This window comes from Miniopterus schreibersii (genome assembly GCF_964146895.1).
Source record: "Miniopterus schreibersii genome assembly, chromosome: 6".
In the NCBI taxonomy this organism is placed as follows: domain Eukaryota; kingdom Metazoa; phylum Chordata; class Mammalia; order Chiroptera; family Miniopteridae; genus Miniopterus; species Miniopterus schreibersii.
This window is the reverse complement of record NC_138107.1, coordinates 33993826-34016502: the sequence shown is the minus strand read 5'-3', so window position 1 is coordinate 34016502 and position 22677 is coordinate 33993826. Positions and strand designations below refer to the sequence as shown.

The 22677-nt window shown below is 33.1% G+C and overlaps 1 protein-coding gene across 13 annotated transcripts in view; it reads right to left on the bottom strand.

Moving 5' to 3' along the window:
* Window positions 1-1603: 1603 nt before the first annotated feature.
* SENP6 (SUMO specific peptidase 6) overlaps window positions 1604-22677 on the bottom strand; it is a gene marked incomplete at its 3' end in the record, with an annotated part of 101803 nt that continues 80729 nt past the window's right edge. For 12 of the 13 annotated variants that reach the window (XM_081141321.1, XM_081141312.1, XM_081141319.1 and 9 more), the window contains 8 exons: window positions 17486-17608; window positions 16139-16231; window positions 12417-12847; window positions 8816-8919; window positions 7302-7390; window positions 6180-6248; window positions 5885-6035; window positions 1604-4357 (listed from right to left, as the gene is read on the bottom strand). In XM_081141321.1, coding sequence (XP_080997447.1) covers window positions 4148-4357; window positions 5885-6035; window positions 6180-6248; window positions 7302-7390; window positions 8816-8919; window positions 12417-12847; window positions 16139-16231; window positions 17486-17608 — 1270 coding nt within the window. The remainder of the gene's footprint in view (window positions 4358-5884; window positions 6036-6179; window positions 6249-7301; window positions 7391-8815; window positions 8920-12416; window positions 12848-16138; window positions 16232-17485; window positions 17609-22677) is intronic. The other variant, XM_081141320.1, reaches the window with a different exon arrangement.

The following is a 22677-nucleotide window of genomic DNA, read 5'->3' as shown; positions in this document are numbered from 1 at the left end:
AAATGCAGACAAGCTTTATGACCTCTGGGACTGGCAACTTAAAAGCTGTCAGGGACATATATTGATCCTTTCAGATAAGTGGCTTGACAAAGAAGATGCAAACCAGAATTACTTGAGGAAATATTTGAAAATACATGGCACCACTGGGGTTAAGACATGAGGTATGTGTTTCCTGAAGAGCATCCCAGGTGATGTTGATGCATATTTCTAGATAAAAATCATTGCTTTGCATAATATGCTTTTCATTGTAAGCATTTGCAATAAGGGCAACTTAACTGTTACTTCCAATAAAGATAGTGAAGACCTGTATGTTTTTAACCTTTTTTCTTTCTGTTTCAGGCCATAGGTCTACGGTATTTTCCTGAGTGTGTTGCACTCTGATTTCCTTAATAGTAGTTTAGGGTATCCTACCATTCCCTTGATCTGGCTTATCAGAATTAAGATGGTAGGACTAATTCCCTCCAAGGTACACATTTCTTTGACTTGATCAACCAATTCTTTCTGTGATTAAATTTAAGTTCGGAAGAGCAGTTTTTATAACCCTTTTTCTTTTTCCTGACAAAAATAACAAAGGTACCAGAAAGTCCTACTGGAGTCTTTCAGCACATTCTTAGTAGATTACATTTCCCAATGCAGTCAGGTGTTGCCTGTGTGTTGTCTTACTGATAAACTACACATTTACATTCACTTGGCTAGGCAGCCTGTAGTATGCCTCCAAAATAATCTCCTCTCCCTCTTTTTGTCCTCAAAGGAATCTCTAGAGCCAACCTTGTTATCTGTATCTCTTCTAAATATACAGCACTACACTACTTTATCTTTTAAGGGTTCTGTTTCTGCTAAGTTGTTCCTTCTATCATATTCTAGTAGCTTTACTCCACCAACTCTTGATCATATATATTTATATATTAAAATATATTCTTGGCTGGAACTTGCCATGGGACAGACTGACAAATCTCAGAGGAAAGGCAGGGGAGGAAGGGCGGGTGGGGAGAGATTAACCAAACAATTTATATTCATGTTTGCATAATCCATGGGCACAGACAATACTGTGGTGAAGGCGGGGAGTGGTGGGGTGGTGGAGAGGGTCATTTGGGGAAAAACGGGGACATTTGTAAAACTTTCAACAATAAAGATAAATTTGTGTGTGTGTGTGTGTATACGTGTGTGTGTGTGTGTGTGTGTGTGTGTGTGTGTGTGTGTGTAATTTTTTTTTTTCCCTTGCCCAGCTGGAGTGGCTTAACTGATTGAGCATCATCCTGTGCATTGAAAGGTTACCGGTTCAATTCCTGGCCAGGGCACATACCTGGGTTGTGAATTTGACTGGGGATCACATAAAGGCAAGGCAACCAATCTATGTTTCTCTCTCACATCAATGTTTCTCTCTCTGTCTAAGCATGTCCTTGGATGGGGATTTTAAAAAAAATTAAAAAAATATATATATATAAAATTAATTATTCCTGTTCAGTGACTTGTCTGCAACTTTAAGTTCAATTTGTGATGTCTGGGAAATTAAAGCTGTTATTTTTTTTATATTGTATCTTACAATCTTCAGAGATCATAGATAGTTTTTTAAAAAAGAAGAATACTGAATTCATTTTGGTGACTTAAAACAAGATATAATTTAGATAATTATTTACTCTTTCAAATAAAACCTCCTACATATAAGTGACTAATAGTTTAAGCACAGGTTACTCTGCTTAACTGATTTAGGTTTATGTAAACTTTAAATAATACCATTAACTTTTCAGCTGTCTTAGCAACACAAAAGGGAAAGAACTAGTTAAATGCCAACTTTGCTCCTAAACTACCACGAGCTAAAACACATACAAATTTTATGGCACGTAATCTAAAACTCTTCTAAAAATGATTAACTGTTATTCTATCCAATGAGAAAACAAATACAACAGATCTATCTAATTAGTTAAGACACCAGATACTCGTCATGCAGTTTCAGTGTCTAGTAACAAACCTCTAAACTTTAAAATTGTTTCACAACTTCCAAGTACTAATGACACATTTTAAAAGGCTGATAGCCACTTTAAACTACATATAGAAGTACCACAGTACACAATCATCAAGTAAATGTGCATATACACCAAAGACTCTCTCAAGTCTAGTTCTGGAGCTCAACCTCGAAGTCTCCAAAGGTTTTAGTATATTGATTTCAGTATATATATGTAAAACAAAGCCATTAGCATAACTTTTAAAAATAGAATTTTACATGGAATGGGAGAAATACCAAATATCTGAATACTCTACCTCTAGAAAGCTGACAGGCATCAATCTATATTTTTCATGTTAAAATATGATTTGAGATGGCCCAAAGGACAAGTTATATTTTTCTCGTATCAAGAATTAAGAATACAAAATGTAACCATTAGAAATTAAAACAAAAACAAATAAGCATTTTAGAATAGTTTTTTCAGTACCTTCAAATTCTGACAAAATACAGTACATTTAAAAAATTAAATATATCAATTTTGTTTACTGCTATCAGGCATTAAAAAAAACAATTTCCATTTTTTTAATTCATATTCAGTAAATAACAAAATTAAATTCTTATTTTTTCACATCTGGGCTAATAGCTCTAGAGTATTTCTTAAAAAAACAAATAATGTAATCAGAAATAAAAAATGTTAAGATAGTTCAAAGTAACAAAACTATAATTGATAGCACTAATGATGACCTTCCCTAAGCTTACATTTTAAGATTTCCCTTGATGAGTGTGTCTCAGTAGATTTTTTTTCAGCTGTTGTTAATTAACAACACCTCCATCTACCCCAAACACAGCCATGGACTTAATTAAATTCAAGAAAATAACCTAAAATGTTGGTCACAATGCCAGAAATGGCCAGATTAAAAATAAAATAAATGCTGATGATAAAAATGGCCTTCCTTTTACACTCAACTATTTTTTGTTATATTTGCATTTTTAAATTCATTATTTAACAAAAAATGACTTTTAAAATATATATATTTCAAGTCTCAAAGTTAATTCAAAAGAAATGTATAACATTTCATTTGAAAATAATAGTTTCAGCAGATATATGCAAGATTCCTATATGAGTTGTAAATCTGTCATCAAAACCATCACATTTTAAGAATTTAAAAGGGGAATTCAAGGTAAGAGATTTTTTTTCCTGCATTAAGCAATTGATTAGATAGTACTTTCACATGTAAAAATAATTTACACTAAAAAACTCATGTGCAAAGTCTGATACTTTATCAAAATAACAAGAACAAAATGAGCAATGAAAAAATAGCAAAAGCCATTATAAAAAATAGTTAATTCCTATTTAAATTGCTGTGTTCACAGATTAAAAATGTTTCTCAATTAACTATATCACACAGATTGTAGAATATTTTAAGTTATAATATAGAAAGGTAACATGGGATATTTGAAATTCGAGCTGCACTTACCAAAATAGTTTTAACCTGAGTCTTAGACGTCTTCAGAAATGTAGTTGACAATAATATATGATAAAGTATAGTTACTATTTAGTAGTATAATTCAAGGTTCTTATTCTTTGAATTACTGCTTCTCCTTAAATATTTATGTAAAATTATAAATATTTATTCCATTTTGGAGTTCTCTGGACATAAGGGAATATATGAATTTAAAAGGCTGTTATTTTTTCCCTGCTCTACAAGCACATAAAGATGTCTTTCTTGTTCAAAATGTCTTAAGAGTTCATCTTATTTTCATATTTCAAGTTGTTTTAGAACAAATGCAAAAGGTCAAAAGATTATCATAGATACTTGAATATTCCCATGAAATATATCACACACAATGAGGATTTAATACAAATTCACTAAAGAATATCAAATTAATCATTTCCTCCTATAAATATTTATTTATTTTGTGTTTAGAAGTTGCAGTTCTCAGTACTATTAACAGAAAATACATAACAAAAGCTTCCTAATAAGTGAAAAAAATAATTATAAATGCTGGAAAAATTGGCCTCATTAACATATTTACAGACTTACTTAATACATACTCCATTGGAAATTAATTATATGACATTTATACAAGCATTAACATTTTCAAATCACTCTGAGTAGTGAGCACTTCAGTTCTTTACTGTCTGTACCCAAAGGTGAAAGTCACTGAGTTTCTCAGGACAGGACTGACAAGAATGAGAAATGGTCAATCTGAGATACTATCGACACTTGGATCAGTTCCTTCACCTAAAGATGTTTCTGTTGAGTAAGTGTCCTTATGCTTCTTTCTCTCTTTGCTCTGCTCTTCCTGCAGCTTTAGAATTATATTTCGAATTTCTTCTCTTTTTGTTCTCATTCTTGGGGGAGGAAACCAGTTTGCCAAATTCATAGGTAGTTCAAAATTGAGAATTGGATTCTGAAAATAAAAATGTCAAATGCATATTAGAAAATTATACGAAATAACAGTTCAAGTTAAAACATAACAACATTCCAGAGTTAAAAATTAAAAATTAATAACTCATTTAGTACATTTACTCATTATCTATCACACGCCAGGCATTTTGCTGGGCACAGGAGACCACTTCCACCCACAGATCTTAAAGTCGAGACCAGGGTTCAGCAAATTGCAGCTAGTGGGCCAAATTCTGCCTACTGCCTGTTTCTGTAAATAAAGTCCTGCTGGAATGCAGCCACACTAACTCATTTACATGTGGTCTGTGTATGCTTTTTTACCACAACAGGATAACTGAACAGGAATAGACACTGTATAGCTGCAAAGCCTAGAATACTACTTAGTATCTGGGCCCTTTATAAAAAGGTTTGTTGACTCCTGTCTAAACAGACAGATAACAAAACAATGATTATGACAAATATGATGGAATTAGAGAGCCTTATGAAAATACATATCTGGGGCTTAACACAATTCCAAAAAGAAGTAATGTTTAAGCTAAGGCCTGAAATTAAGTAGGAGTTAGCCAAATAAATGATAGAAGCAACAGGAAAGAGTATTCAGCTAAAGAAGTATGCATCAAGGTCTAGAGATGAAAAAGCACACAACACAAGAAACTGAATGACATTCAGGTGGCTGGTATATAGAATGCTAGAGAATGGTAGGAAATGAGGCCAGGAGCTTGGACGAGAACTGAATCACGCAGGCCACATGAATTTTTCTTTAATCCAAGAGCAACAGGAAGCCACTATAAGATTTAATGTAACATAATTAGATTTGGGGTTTTTTAAAACAACTGTGAGAAACAGAAGGTAGGAAGCAGTAGTTTAGAATACTGATGCTAGTTAATGAACTTCAAAAGTGGCACCAGGAACAAAGAACTGAACATATTTGACATGAAATGATAAAATTCACAAGACTTAGTAGTACACTGGATGGTGAATAAAGAAAAGGGGCCATAACTATAAAGAATACCCAAGAGAAGTATGCGTGGTATTGCACCTCTCCAGTCAAAGAAAGAGTGTTATGAGGAAGAAATGGTTAGTGTCAAATGTTGCTGATAGGTGAGGAACAACTTCAATGTAAGAATGAGGGTCAATCCAGATTACAGATATTTGAGAAGCAGAATTTGTGGAAATGAAGGCAGTGAATATAAATATGTCTCCAGATGTCTCCAGAAATATATCTGTGAAGAGGAGAAAAAGAGTGAGAGGCCGTCGGAATCATGGGAGAGATTTCCTAAGGTGGAAAGAGCCAGTGGAAGGGGGAGTTGATCAGCGACAAGGAATGAGGTCACAAGCCTTGGATCTGATGAAGTATACAACCTTTCTATGCCGTAAACATTCTCCAATTTGGAAGTTTTTTGCTTTCTGGAATAATTTTTGAAATGATAGCTTTTCAAACTCTTTAAAATATTTACTTGTTTTTATACTAATAAGGCCAAAAACAGTATTTTATTATTTATTATCTCATAGCCAATAAAGTGAAACCCACCTCAAAAAAGCTCTCTACATACTGCAATACGTATACACCGCAATCACTGAAGTTATTTTGCTGGGGTACTTTTGGATTAGAGCCTTTCATAACATCTTTGGAAAAACTTCTTTTGCTTCCTTTTTTAACCTCCCATTCCACCTCTAAATACCTGCAATAATGAATATATAGTAAGAATATACATATATAAAAATATATATTCCCTACCTTGATTTAAAATAAAATTCATTAACTAATATATATATTCCTTTATTTCCACCAGAATACAAAGTACGAGGTACACTTTTGAACTTACTCTCTTAGAATTTTTACAACATTCGATCGAGAAGGGCCTCTGAGTGAGTCCATCAGTAGAATACAAGGTCTGTGGGATAGAAATGACCAAATGTTAACACAATAATGTTAAAAGGGCATAGAGATGTTCATTAGCAATAAAATTTAAAAACTTCAGTATTCCCTTTGCAGGTCTCAGTAAAACTTGCAGGGAAAAATAAACCTCATAAACATACACAGCCTAATACTACTTAACTATCCATTGTTAAGTACCGAATCACAGAATGCTAATTTAACCATATTTTAGTTATCAATATATATCACGAAAGTTCCATAGTTGGTTTCTAAAACTCCTTCAAAATTTAGTAGGTAGTCAAAACCATTCTGAAAATTTGAATACCCCATATTCCAAACTGCCAGAAGCAGGACCATGCAAAAATAGAAGAAAATAATTCCATTTTTAACTAAAACCTATTACAGATAACAAAACAGGTAACCATCACATACAAGAATTAGTTTAGAACCCAGTGATTTCTGCAAGATTCCACTTTGAACACACACTATAAATAAGACTCAACCATCAAAATTTTGTTATAAACCCAAGTAAAGGTCAGGAAATCTAAAGTAGTGCAAATGTCCTGGAATATGTAAAGGTCTAGGTTCTTCCTGGCTAAAATCTTATGGGATTTGGAGCAGATCTCTTAACTGCTCTAGGTCTCTATCTTTTCAAAACCCATTAATGGAGTTTCAGCCAACATTTTCTACCAAAAAAAAAAAAGTAAAAAAAAATGAAGTCTACAAATAAGCAACACTTCATCACCTAAGAACTTCAGAGTCCCTAGAGAGATCTCAGAATATATTACTTCTGAAAGCCAAAATAGACTCACTCTCATTTGGGGTGGAAATGTCTGTGTGTGCACACGCACATACATAGAAAATGGGAAAACAGAGGACTGAATGATTATTCTTTCTTCCCATTTGATTCTCAGATATTGGGCACAACCCAGTTTTCCTCACTAAACTTGACAGTCTGTGACTTTTGCTTAAGTGCTTGTTTAAATAAAAACTGTCCAGTCATGTTTTTTTCTATGAAGATATATAAATAATTATCATGTAGTTTATAAGATATATAGTTAATGCTTACTGTTTACAGATAGTAGGCTTTAAATGCCACTGTCCTATTTCTGAATTGCAATTGTCATCGGCAAGGAATCCATCATCACTACTATCATCCTATAAAAGAGAGCTTACTGTTAGTATTGAAAATACACAATCTAAATAATATCCTAACAAAACAGAACTACTGAGGATAAAAATCTTTATAATGTAAAAAATATTCCAAGTCAGGTGATCCAACACTAGAAAATTGGTATGTAACTTGATTCCAATTATCTGATGCCACAACACAGACATTTTAATGAAACTACAATTCAGAGGTCTCTGAAAAACTGTTACATCATTTACTCAAACTAGAATAACTTTTTAAAAACTGAATATATTATAACTGATTCTTTTCCAGTCTAATACTACTGCTCTGATTTTAGGTATTTCTACAAAAATTAAGTTAGTTGGCTAAGACAACTGTTTCACAATAGGACATGAGTGACTTTTATTTATTATTTTACATAATTTTTAAGTCAGAAATACTTCAAGGGTTTTTGGAAACACTGTTTTCCTTAACAAAACCATATATCCACTTCACTTGAGAGAAGACAACATAATGATACCTTGAATGTAAAACAAACAAGGTTTTTTTTGCTCTGACAACCTTATGAACGAAATAACTGCTATGATCAAAGAAGCCTGAGTGCTCATTATAGACGTTAAATGTAATCCATATATGTTGGAGAGAAAAACTTTATTTTATAGCTACACATTGTAGACTTTTCAAATATCACCAAAAAAAAAAAAAAAAAAAAAAGGCTTTTGCTCACAAGAGGATTAAGCAAGATGGAAAAATGATGCAGTCAAAGCTATCTTCACTACTAGATAAATTCAGTTGGCCCTAACAACTAAAGAAAGGTTAGAGAGCTAAAGAAAAGGTATGCTGTAGGATTCTTGTAAACTTTTCTGTCAATATAAAGCTCTTTTAACTAAAGTTATAAAGTATTTCAATAATATACTTTATTCTAGGTGTTAGTAAAGTTTATTAGAGCAAGTGAGACATTAAGTAAATATCAGAGTTGACCTATGTTACTTTTAACTGATTATCTGCTGCTGCCATATATACTAAATTGGACACCAAAAAAAAAAAAGAAAGAAAAAAATCACTGGAAACATGGAAGAAGTAATATAATAAAGTCATAATATAATCAAACCTAACCATTTGCCTTTTGAATGTCAAGTTAGACCAAAAGTTAAGTATGGCCAATAAATGATTTAACAGAGGAAGAGAAAGGGGTGGTAGGTAGGGGAGATGGCTGTTGGTGTGAAAGAATTTATTGCATGTTAAAATGTTCTGGTGGGTATTATTTCATCCACAATGGGGGGAAAAAACAACTCAAAACTAAAATAAAACACCACTAATACAGTTTACCCTAGCAACTTCTGAATTGAAAACCCAAGTCTAGATGCACGAGTTATTGGTTAAATAACTCCAAGGAAAAACATTTAATTAATTAGATAAAACATTAGAACTTTTTGCCAAGCAGGTTTGACCTGGTTATCCTGATCTTCTGAGAAGTCGATGAGTTCATCTTCAAGCATTTTACTAGCTTCAGCTGATTCATCACTATAGTTTAGCCTGATTTTGCTTAAGCCATCTGTATTAATAAGAAACATTATGTAATGAAAAAGGCCATGCATATAACTTATGGTATACAGGCTATGTTAGGCAAGTAATCAATAAAGGATATAGTAATTAAAGATATAAAATCTACCTTAGCATGTAATATCCAAATATAAAATAAATTACTTTTAATAAAACCCTGGGTTGACATGTCAATTACAGAGTAGTTTCTATTATTCAGACACTAAAATTCAGTATATACATAAATGTTTTTGTGCTAGGTATGTCAGATATCTTTAACTAATAATGGAAGCTACACTAGTCAGAAAACAACCTAAATGTATAATAATAAGACAGCAAACTGTAGAACATAAAATGAAATACTGTACATTTTAAAAACTAAAACTGTGAAAATGAAAAAAATTTACAATACAGGGTAAAATATAAACATGATTAAAGTTAAGTAAAATAGGCTTGCTTTTAGACAAATAATAAAAAGACAAAAAATGAAAATAATCTTCGTGTTAGGATAGTAGTTACAGATGAGTACCTCAACTCCGTATATTTATCCTTCATGTCTGGTTATATTCACAGACTTTTCAATAAAATAAAACAACACAAGCCTGATGTAGATGCTGGTAGTACAAAAATAAATGACTCATAAAAAATTTAAAATGAAGAGGTTTAAAGATCCATTTCAAGAATCATTTTAAAAATAAATTATTTTGCTGAAAGAAGCTAATCATGCAAAATGTTTCAAAAAAGCGTATGATTCGCATGAAAATAATGAAAACCAAGTCAGGCACTTTAATGCCAACTATACCAAAGAGCATACTGTTTCCAATTTTAAAAGCATAATTTTAAGATAGGATAAAATTTATTTTAGCATACAACTTTAACATGGAATTAAGAATAGTAATCTATGAAAGATGGGATGAGAAAACAGAAATAGAATGTGCTCCTAAAAAGACATATAAAAATGTAAATGTGATCAAAAACATATTACTTAAAATAACTAATAAAGCACTATGGTAAATCCTTTAGTTATGCAAAAAATAACTTTTAAAATTTATCTTTTCACCAACCTGTATTTTATATTTGAAGCTAAAACAACTATATTTAAATAAAATTTGTTCAAATCCTCAAGCAATTCAGAATTAGGCAATTACAATTAAGTTATTCTAGCAGCAAATTATTTCTACCTACAAAACTATCATATAAATATGAAGTTTATATGAATTAAACTGTATGAGCATTTGAAATGAAGAACAATAATTTAAATAGTGTGGTCAATTCCTTCAATAATTTCATTCAGTAAACAAATGCCCTGATATAAACTGAGAGGTGATAACTCCATCAGCTATTCTCTCAATCAGTCCCAGTTCCTGAGAGCTTCTCAGTGAGATCATTTGAAGATGTTGAGCATGAGTCTAGAGATTAAACATACACATTTTTCATGTTCTATACAACTATTTCATGTGGTGCCCAATTGAAAAAACAGCAAATGAAAGTAGTGATATCACATACTTTCCTACAGTTGGCCTTTAAGAAAAAAAAAAGAGAACCTAATTCCTGTGATGATACAATACCACTTATTTACTACAGCATGTTATCTGACATCAATAGACAACACTTCTGACTATGTATGATGGTTAAAATTATATTAAAACTGTCTAAAATGCTTCATTAAATCCTGCCAACTATACTCCCAGCCCAAACAGAAATCAATTACTGAGATATTAATCATGTCACAAAAATTTTTACAAGCTTTTTGTATCCTAATTTTTAGTAGTCATCATTTTATATAGGATAGACTGCTTAACAATCCTCTCTGAGGTAGTCAAGTTACCTCAAGAGAATAGTCTTATTTAATGTGCTTCTTAGTGAATGATCCCTTAGAAACATCTGATGAACGCTATGGGACCTCATTCCTGAAAATTGCAGACCCTCTGTAGAGCACCAAATTTCAAACTATGGGACACTATCATTACTGGATTAATTTAAGCATTAAAAAGAATAGAAAGTATCAGTGTATCACACACAATAAAGGTAAATTAATTTCCTTTAAGGAAGATATTACACATATACTAAAAAAAACAACAAATGCACAAACTGTAATAAAAAAGAATACCTAGAGTAAACAAGTATTAAAAAGGCAAACTACATAAAACAGATTATTCCTTACTGTGGTCTTCTTCACTATGTTTGTGAGACTATTTACCCAACTTTAACTGGCTTCTACAACTTTAACTAAGGACTGGAACATTAGTTTGCAGCAGAAGGCCACTAGGAATTTCTGGTTTGTGTATATGAAGCCCTAGGTTTTTGTCTCATTGCTTGGTTTTTAAAACCATGCACTTTTAATTCATTTTTAATTTGAATTCACATTAAAGTGGATGAAATTACTGATCAAAGGGGAGCTTAAAAAAATAGTTCAATGAAGATATACTTCATATACCATTCCCCTTTCTGCCTCTTATCTTCAAAAGGGCACAAAGATCAACACTCTAGTGCTATTATTAGCTTTATGCAGCTTAGTATGTCTAACTAAATACAAAATAAAAATATTTTTATGAGAGCTCAGCAACAGCTTTCTGACTTACTAAAATAAGCTGGTAGAAGTACCAAGAGTATGTTCACCATAACAACTTCTGATATTCTGAATTCACATATGTTTTTCTATGCCTTATACTGACCTTTTTCCTCCAAAGAAAGTATATTAGGATCTATTCACAGTTTAATAAGTTTATAAGGTGTATACTATAGCACGTTATGGGTTTAATGGAGTAGACTATTTCACTTTGGGGTTGGAGAGGAAATTATATAATCGACTTCACATGAAAGTTAAGTATTTGAACAGAAACCTCAGATTTCCATAACAAGTGCTAGAAATATGGAACTGATTCAAGAAAAGAACTAATTTATTAAAACTGAAGGGAAATAAAGAGAGGCTGGACCAGTGCCCTTCTTCCCACTGAAACAATAAAGGAGAGGGAGGAAAAAGGAACTAACCTTTAATTTCAATGTCAACAACTATATAGGAGGAGAAAGCTTTCATTTCCGCCTCTGGCCACTTGATCTCCATTTGCCTATCTGTAAATTAAGAATACTGAACTAATTCACCTTACAGATCTAAGACTGTGCAATTACTGTTTATCCTGAATATAGTAAATTTCCTATGAAACAAAAAATCCAAGATCCGATAGATCAATGGAAAATGCAGACCTTGTACTACAATTTTAAAATTGCACTCTCTGTAAAGGTGAGGGGAGAAGACTGATTGTACGAGGGAATTTTTTTTGAGTGATGGAAAGTTTCTAAATCTTAACTGTTATAGTGATTACATAACTATACACATTTATCAAAGCTTACTGAACTATACTTACAAAATGAAATGTTACTGTAAGTAAATTATATTTCAATAAATCTGACTTTTTAAAAAAGGTGTACCCTGAAATCTTAATCCTGTTTATAAAAAAAATCCAATTTAATCTGAATTCCTTGATTCTTTCAAAACATTTAGAAACATACCTGTATGGTGCACAGAACTTAAATATTCACTCTGTAGGCCATTCTCACTTTTAGTCCTATCAACAACTTTCTGGCATGCAGATTCTCCTTTATTTGATTCTTCATTTTCACTTGCAGTATGATTTATTTTTTTCAGACTACATTTCACACTGCACATGTTTCTCCGATAACGAGGGTCACTTTCTTCCTGTTCAGCACTTGAATCAATTACAGCTACGCAATGCTTTTTGTTTAGCATCTTCTTAATTACAGGCTTGGCAGAAGAGTTTTGTGAACAACTGTCCATTTCACTGGCTGAAGGAGAAGAAATACAACTGTCCTCTACAGTTGAACATTTTTGCATGGCTGTATTTTCATGGTAATGAGGATTAGGTTCATACTTTGGTTTTTCCAAACCAGGGAAACAAACAACAGCCAAAAACCAGTGTGCACTGTAAAAAACAAATGAAACTACTGAATATATTATTAGAAAAGTTTATTATATTTGGCAATAAATATCAGTTGAAATGTTTTTCTAAAGCTTTTCTGAAAAATTTATTAAGCATGCCCAATTTTTTCAATTCTCAAATTAATCCATTGTTTATATGATCATTGACTGATTAACAGGATAAAATGTCCAGTCAAAAATAACATAAGTTTGGTTAGATTTTTGTAGCCTGTATTCACTTTTGCAAACAATCCTTTAAACCTTTTCTTGCTTGTAGAATAAAAAATTTATTTTTTCCCCCAGGTAATTTAACAAAATGTAAATTATATCATTGCAATTCATCATTCCCATTGACCTTCCCTTTGCCTTATTTATGTCAAAGGAGAGAAAACTATGTAGTTTTAAGATTAAAATGTCTTCAGAAATCTAATCAGACTGTGTAATTGTGAACATTTTCTAAATATTGTACATATATAGCTTTTTAAAAACTTTAACCATGTCTGTGTTTTTCTTAGTAAGGTAGGAACTGCTTAACACTGAAAGTACCAAATAATCCTTTGTCTCATGCTATGAAATGTAAATACACTAAAATGAAATAAAATATCTAATGTAATCATGTAACAGAACTTAAAGTATTAGTAGAGTTCCAGCTATTATGTAGATGCTCATGATATAGCTGAATTCAGACACTACAGCTCTCAACAGTAGGATATAAGCCATGAGTAAGAAGCTATACAGCTAATATTGGCTAAAAGTCATTAATCTAATGAAGAATTTTATTAAGGGCTTACTATTTGCTAGGTAGTGTTATGTGCTGGGATAAAATGAACAGGCCAGAGATGTCGGAGAACTTAATAGCTTGAGCACAATATCTGTCATATAGTAAGATGCTCAATAGGTATTTTCTGAATGAAAAAATGAATATAGTGATGTGGATAGAAGTTATGCTACATTCTCATTTCTGTAAAATGTTAAATTATCCCAAGGTAATACTAAGAAACAACACTGTCTCTTCACTGGACAGCGTAAGTAGAAGGATCACAGGGGCTGGCTTCATCCTCAGTATTGTAAAGGGCAGATGGAGGCATGCTTCTCTCCTGTTCTTAATTATTAATCCTCAGGATCCTATGGACTTAGGTCAGGCTAGGGTGGTAGAAACAGCAACACACCCACTTCCTCACTTCAACTCTAAAACACAGCTGACTGTAAGTCACATCTCAATTTCAGAAATGTTAAAAATTATGTCTTAAAATTGACTAAATACAGTATAATACAGTGACTCTCAACCTATAGCTGTAACCTAAGTTTATCACAGGTTTTAATATTTCTTAGTTATGACAATGTGAATATAAGCCATAAATTTTCTAATGCCTCACCAAAAAACTAGGAAAATTCTTTCTTCACCTAGCTGAAAGGAGAAAGCTGAAAGAAACGCCTGAGATCACTTTCAATCTCTAAGAGCCAGGGTTTTGCTTTTACGATCCTTTTAGTAGCAGCTACATTGAGCTTAAATCGCCAGTGGGACAAAAGGCTAAAACGGGTAATTTCACTTATCTGAAGATGGATTAGATCCAAATATCAAGTTTTTGCCCCTTGTTAATTACTGTGACAATTTTTAACAAACAGCTTTTAACCAGAGAGAAATTAACATCACCAGGAAAATTGAAAATAAAACAGATGACAAATATATGGCAGTCTATGTAATCGAATCAGTGACTAAACAACTGTGGCTTACCTCTTCAAAAAAACAAAACAAAACAAGACCAAATGAGCCCTCATGATTTGGAGGCTATTCTTCCATCCACAAATGGCACAGTACCCTTGCAGAATCCTTTTCGGACTTCACATCTTTATTCATTCTCTACTTTTCACCAAGATTATTGGAAGCACTGATCATAGTTTCCATCCACACCAGACAGAGTGACTAAGAAGAATGTGCCTCTATTGCTAAATTGTGTGTATCTCAAATTATATTTTTATTTAAAATTTTAATAATTCATTTCTGACAAATGGCTTTCTATGTATATATTCTCCATTTCACCTAGTAGGCAGATCACATATTACTTTATATAACAAATATATGGAAAGAAACCTTATTTAGAGATGAATGAAGAAACTGAAGATTAGTTTTAAACTGTTTGACTCTGACTATATATGGCTTTGAAAAAGTTGGGCTTTATCACCATAAGCAATGTTTTGACCTAGCCTACCTATCTTTAGAGAGTACAGATCTTATAATTAAAGCAGGATTTTAAATAGTTTGATTACTATACAGTGAATTTGTTTTTCATACTGAGAAGAAAAAAAATATTCAGAAGCTAGCATGGCATAGCTAAGCTTATAAGACATAAACAATCTCGCAGAATACCAATCTCAGACAAGGCTACTCTGCAACCATAATAAAATAGGACAAAGCAAGGCCATTTCATAATCTGTCTAAACAGAGACAGAGAAGGTCACAATACAGCCCCTAAAACATCAAAATCCCCCTTTTTTTGCTCAAGGAGTGAATGCTACTTCTTTACCCAAGCAAACTACTGCTTCTTTAGATCTTCCCCCAAATTACCAAACCAAAGCCCAAATTCTGTTACAGGCTCTTTCACACACACTTTCACTGAGAGGCTCCATGGCTGCCCATGGTATGTATTCTACACTGATACAAGTAAAGAGCCCAAAGTTATCCAACCACAGGTGTATTCCTGGAGGTCTTTGACTGGAGGGCATAGGAAAACAACAACAACAAAAGAAATACAAACACACTTAAAGCTAAGTTGTATAATAATACTGTCCTACACATTAATGCCTCTTTAGCCATTGGGGGAAAATAACACAAAATGTTTAACCATCCCCTTTTACTTAGAAAATAGCTTTGAGTAGTCAGCATGGTTTTCAACTTGAGAAAATGGCATAAACCTCGCCATCTTTTCTTCTTGTTAAGAGCCAAAGTATGTTTTAAACTAAAAACTCAAATTCTTCTATGGGACCTAATCATCCTCCTGTATAAAATAACTTTTTGTATAGGATGTTTGCTAGACCACAAGCACCGTTTTTAAAACCGACATTATTCTACATGGACCAATAAAACAAAATTAGAAAGATCTCTTGTCTAGTGTTTGTAAAATTCAGTATCTTACATGATTTACTGAAAAACTGCATTAATTTTCATAAAATAAGCAGTATAAATATAGATATGCATAACAAATTTCAAGAAGTTTAAAAAGGATGAATTCTTCACATCCTAAACACATTTTCTAAAAACTGCCACCACATTTAAAGAAAGGGATTTCTTACTCACGCTTCATTAAGGGGTACAAAAATAAAATCCTTCTCAAAAATATCTACATGCCGGGTCCATGTTTTTACTCTCCCATGCCGCTTTTGCTGTATTCTGTAAGGCAAGAGATAGACTATCAAGTTTCTGAAATGTTCCTAGTGCTTAAGCTTATATGCAACCATTTATAAATTATGAATATTAAGATGTTAACAGATCTAACAGTTGTATAAGATGGTTTAACAAGTTGGGGAAAGAAAACAGAACATCTGAGATAAAGCTAGCAAGGCATGAAACTGTCCATCACTGAATCTGGAAGAAAGGGATATTTGATTCCTGCTACTACATACCAGGGTAACCCAGTGCTAATATTGTTTATTATTGCAGAAATGGAACAAGCAATCAGATTGAGAAGCAAATCAGATCATGACATATGATAACTGTGGAGGAGAGAGCAGGAAAAGTGAGCTTCATCTTACAGTAGATGGAGAAGAATACACTATGACCACTGGTCAAAACCAATCAATGTCATCAACTCTAAGATGCCAAATTAGGAATCAATGAACTAGTGGATAATACTATTTGTATTACACACATCAGCCCTCAATTCAAGACATTTAACAGCACTTCTGACAAAAATATACCAACTCTCTGTGTGTATCTTTTGACCAACTACCAACAAGAATCAGTACTGGATGCGATCACTAAATGGAGAAGAATTATAAACAAATATCCTCAGGCCTTTCAGGCCCAATATGTAGAACAGTATTCCTTAACTTATCTGAGAAGAATCATCCAAAGAACTTATTAAAAGTACAGATTCGCAGATTCCTCTCTTAGATAGTACGGATGGAACATCTAGGGTAAAACAGAGCAATCTGTATTTAATAAGTATCCACGTAATTTGTTTTAAACCATCAGGCTTATTTGGGAAATACTGATGTAGATATTGCATCTAAAACCTTTATGAATTCCACGTATTCTTAAGGCTTTTGAATATTGATCCACATTTATATTGGATCCAATCCAATATTATGATTTTGCTAATTGATAACAAATTATGTCGCCGCAATATAAACAAGTAATTTTTACAAAAATGTTTTTATTGATTTTAGAAAGAAAGGAATGGAGAGGTGGAAAGGGAGAAACATCGATCAGCTGCCTCCTGAGGACTGAGCCCACAACCCAGGAATGTGCCCAGACTGGGAATTGAACCGGTGACTTTTTGGTCTATGGGACCCTTTTGGTGTATAGGACCACACTCAACCAACTGAACAACACCGGCCAGGGCACAAATAAGTGATTTTTTTACTAAGTTAAATTTGAGTAACTTGTTATATCTATTAAATATTTTCAAAGAGCTTGACTTACGATAGATTAGTTGTTTCATGAAGACTTCTCCTCTCTCTCTGATTAAGGCGTTTATAGAAAAAAGAACTGAATATATGAATTCGGTCAGCATCTTCTTTCTTCAGTTTTTCAAGCACCAAATATCTATTTTATAAAAGATAATTCCAATATAATGAATATAGTAGTTTACCTCACACTAAAAGCAATCAGGCAGTAATTAAATATCTATTTAGCCACCATCAATCTCATTCCTTAGAACAGAAAGCAGCAAAGTTTACTTCTATTCTAAACAATAACTACCAGATAATTCTCAAGTAATGAAAAGTATGTTTGAGAGTAAAACTGTGATTTGAAAGATCTAATATTTTAAAACAAGGGCACATTCACAAACATTCATAACAACATTATTTCTAATAGCCACAAAGTGGAAATGCCAGAAATACTCATCAACTAATGAATGGAAAAATAAAATGTGATATATCCATACAATGAAATATACTCAGCAACAAAAATAAAGTACTGATACATTCTGTAACACTGAAGAATCTTGAAAACACTGTGCTAAGTGAAAGAAACTAGTTAAAAAGGAGCACATGCTGTATAATTCCATGTATATGAAATATTCAGAACATGCAAATCCAGAGACAGAAGAGACTAGTAGTTGCCTAGAGCTGGGACTGGGGTTGGAGGGAAATGAGAAGTCACTGCTGAAGGGTAGTGGGGTTCTTTTGGGGGATAAAAATATTCTGAATATTGACTGCAGTGATGATTGCACAACTGTGAATATACTAAAACCACTGAACTGTATACTTTAAATGAGTGAACTGTATATTATGTGCATTATATCTCAATATAGCTATTATTTCTATGTGCTGCTTATTTTAAATAGTTCAGTTAGTAAACCATGAAGACCTAGCCATATATTACTTTTTATAAAAACAGAAAATAGAAAGAACCTATACAGTGGTGAGGTTGTAACAATGATCCATTAAAGTGGCTTTATATTTGTTCTAATTTTTCCTTGCTTTAGTTTTTTCTTTAGGTCTTCATCAAAACAAATAGCAATTAGTTCCTTGATACATTAAATTTGTTTATGTTCCAAATCCTCCAAGGAGCTATGTAAAAATCAAGCTCATACCATATTCATTTCATTAAAATGAGGATAATCTGAAAGCCTTGTGAAATCTTACACAGAAACAGCAAATGTCCCAGAGGGAACACCTTGAGACATGTCACTTATCATAATATTTGATAACTTTAAAGCTCAAGTTCTGATGAAAAGAACTTAACAAAATTTCTTGCTTTAGGGCAACTCAGTGTGCCCCTAAGGAAGAAATAAGACAGTGAGTGAGTCATCTCATGACACAGTGTAAATCAATCACCGTATTTAACAATAATATACTCAAAACAGAGCATGCAGTACTCTTACCGGTTTGGCTCTGTGGTTAGAGTGTTGGCCCACAGACTGCAGGGCCTTGGGTTCAATTCTGGTCAAGGGCACCTACCTCGGTTGCTTGATCCCTGGTCTGGTTGGGAGGCAACCTGTCTCTCTCACACTGATGTTTCTCTCTGTCTCTCCCCCTCCCTTCCACTCTCTCTAAAAAAAATCAATGGAAAAAAATATCCTCGGGTGAGGATTAACAACAAAAAGGGCATGTAGTGAACTAGATTTGAGTTTAGGAGCTGTATGATAATTAGTGAACCCTGCATCTTTCACAAGAAACGTAAGGTGTTCCTAAACTATAGGATGAAGTCAAATCTAGTTTTTACTTTGTAAAACTGAATCAAATAAACAAAGGGATAATTCAACTTAAAAAAGGAAAGTTATTTGTGATTTAAGAAAATGGATTCTCAACTTCATATATAAACAAATCCATGCCTTGTAAAGTAACTAGTTTGTTTTTCTGATCTGATATACATCCACAAGTATTTCTGTGACTATATATAGTTGTTCTTTTAATGTGCATATGTTTGAACTAGTAACACGTCTTTATTTTAGAATTAAAGGGAAAATTCAAGTTTATTGCAAATATCTTGTGGGAATTTCTTCCATTTGGATACATTTTTTTCTTTCTGTATAAATCACTTAAATATTGAATGTCATAGCAAAGCTGTTCACTTGGTATTTCAAAAAGTGAACAAGCTAACAATCAAATCATGACTTATTTAACTAGAGGATGAAATTAAAAGACTATTTTAAGGTTACTCTATAACTCTATGTGACTTTGAAAGTAATTTTTATTCAAGTAATTCTTTTCATCTCTGCATTTCATTAACATTCTCTAGATTCAATGCCCTTCTACTTCCTATAATATCGGCAAACTTCGTTTAAAAGTTTGCTTCTAACTTGTAAAGTCAGAAATAGAAAAGAATGAGCAGCTTCAGTAGCAGCCAAATAACTGATTTAATAGTGAAGTTTAAAAAAAGTTTCCAATTTAAAATTCACTTCTAAGAATGTCACAAGACAAATGTAAGGTGTCCCCCAAAATGTATATGCACACTTTGAATAATTATAAAGGCAGTGTTTATTAAAATACATTTCATTTTCAAAATTGAGCTATCAGCTGTTAATGTATACATTTTTTTTGGATACCCTGTATAAACAGATTTTTTTTAAATCATGGATTTTGTTAGGTTTTCTTTTTTTTAAATTTGGAATACTGATTTGCATCAGAAAAGACAGAACTTGTAGATAATTAAGTTGACTGTTTAAAATTTGTTTTAAAGTTTAACTATTAAATGTCAAGGGGCCTCCTGAAAATATAAAGAATTTCAAGAGTATAAACAAATGACTACAAAATGTCTACTGTAATGTAAACATTATATTATGTATGAAATGGAATAAACTAAAATATAAACAAAATATTAGGAGTTCAACTTAGTTTTTAGATCCATCTATATGCTTTCAAAAACAAACCATTTTAAATAAAAAGCAGGTTAAAAAGTGAACAGGTAAAGAAATACGTACCATGTACACATAAACCAAAAGAAAGCTAGAATAGCTATATTCATTTTGAACAAAGTGGGCTTAAGAACAAGGAAGATTATCAAGAATAAAGAGGAACATTACATAATAAAGGGATCAATTCTCCAAGAAGGCATAAACGTGTATGTGCCGAACAACAGGGATTCAAAATACATAAGGCAAAAACTAATAGACTTAAAAGGAGAAACAGACGAATCCATAGTTATAGTTGGATATCAACCACCTTCTCAATAACTGATAGAATTAGTTATGTGGAAAATCAGTTAAGGGCAAAGATGAGCTGAATACATTGTCAAATAACTTGACCTAATTGACATTCACAGAACAATTCATCCAACAACAGCAGCATTGTTCTATATAGCTTGGTTTGTTAAGTATACAGCAGGATTAAGAGATAACATTTTTTAAATTATGGAAAAATATGTAAAATTTGCAATCTTAACCATTTTTAAGTGTACAGCTGAGAAGTGTTAAGTGTATTCTCATTGTTGTGAAACAGATCTCCAGAACTTTTTTTTTTTTTAAATCATCACCTGAGGATTTTTTCCATTGCTTTTTAGAGAGAGTGGAGGGGGGAGGAGAGAGAAGAACATCGATGTGAGGGAGACATATCAATTGGTTGCTTCCCACATGCACACTGACCAAGGCCAGGGATCGAACCTGCAACTGAGGAATGTGCCCTTGGCCTGAATCGAACCCAGGACCCTTCAGTCTGGGGGCTGATGCTCTAACCACTGGGTCAAACCAGCCAGAGCTCCAGGCTTTTAAACTTACAAACTGAAACAAACTTTATATCCATTAAAATAACAATTCCCTGCCCCTGGTAACCACCATTTACTTTCATTTTCTATAAATCTGACTACTTCAAGTTACCTAAGTGGAACTACACAGTACTTTTATTTTTGTGACTGGTTTATTTCACTTTGCATAATGTCTTTTCAGATTCATCCATGTTGCAACAGCATGTGACTGACAGGCTTGGTTGTTTTTTTAATCCTCACCTGAGGATATGCTTTTTAAAATTTTTAGAGAGAGAACAATCAATGTGAGAGAGAAACATCAATCATTTGCCTCCTGTACTCGCCCTGACCCGCTATCTAACCCACAACCCAGGTATGTGCGCTGAGTGGAAATCGAACCTACAAGCTTTTGGTGTATATGGGACAACGCTCCAACCAACTGAGCCACCTGGCCAGGGCCTTTTTGCTTTTTTAATCCTCACCCAAGGATATGTTTCTTTTGTTTTGTTTTTAATTGATTTTAGAGGCAGAGAGGAGGGAGAGAGGGGAGGGGGAGATGGAAAACACTGATGTTAGAGAGCAACATCAACTGGTTGCCTCTGTATACATCCTGACCAGAGATTGAACCTGAAACCTAGGTATGTGCCCTGACCAGAAATCGAACCTGCAAGCTTTTCGTGTATGGGACGATGCTCCAACTAACTGAGCAACTCGGCCAGGGCTTCTTTTTTTTGGGGGGGAGAATAATATTGCATTGTATGTATATACCACATTTTGTTTATCCACCAATCCATCAATGGACAGTTTGGGTTGCTTCCACCTCTTGACTATTATGAATAGTGTTCCTACGAACATGGGTATGTAAATCTCTCTTTGAAATCCTACTTCCAATTCTTTTGGCTATATACCCATAGATGGGATTGTTAGATCATATATGGTAGTTCTATTTTTAATTTTTTGAGGAACTACCATACTGTTTTTTGTACTGGCTGGATCATTTTGCACTCGCACCAGCAGTACACACGGTGCCATTTGTCCACTTTATTTTTCTGTGTGGTTTTTTAAAATAGTTTTTTTTTAATAGTTGTCATCGTGATGGGTGTGAGATAACATCTCATTTTGGTTTTGATTTACATTTCTGATGATTATTAATGTCGAGGATCTTTTCATGTGCTTATTTGTCTATTTGTATAAAATAACATCTTTTGATTTAGCTATTAAAAACTGTTTGAGCCTGCCCAGGCGTGGCTCAGCAGTTGAGCATGGACCTAGGATCCAGGAGATCATGGTTCAATTCCCAGTCAGGGCACATACCCAGGTTATGGGCTCGATCCCCAGTCAGGGGTGTGCAGGAGGCAGCCTATCAATGACTACTCTCTCATCATTGATGTTTCAATCTCTCTCTCTTCCTCTCCCTTCCTCTCTCTGAAATCAATAAAGACATATATTTTTTAAAAAATAAATAACTGAACTTTTAATTGAATGAC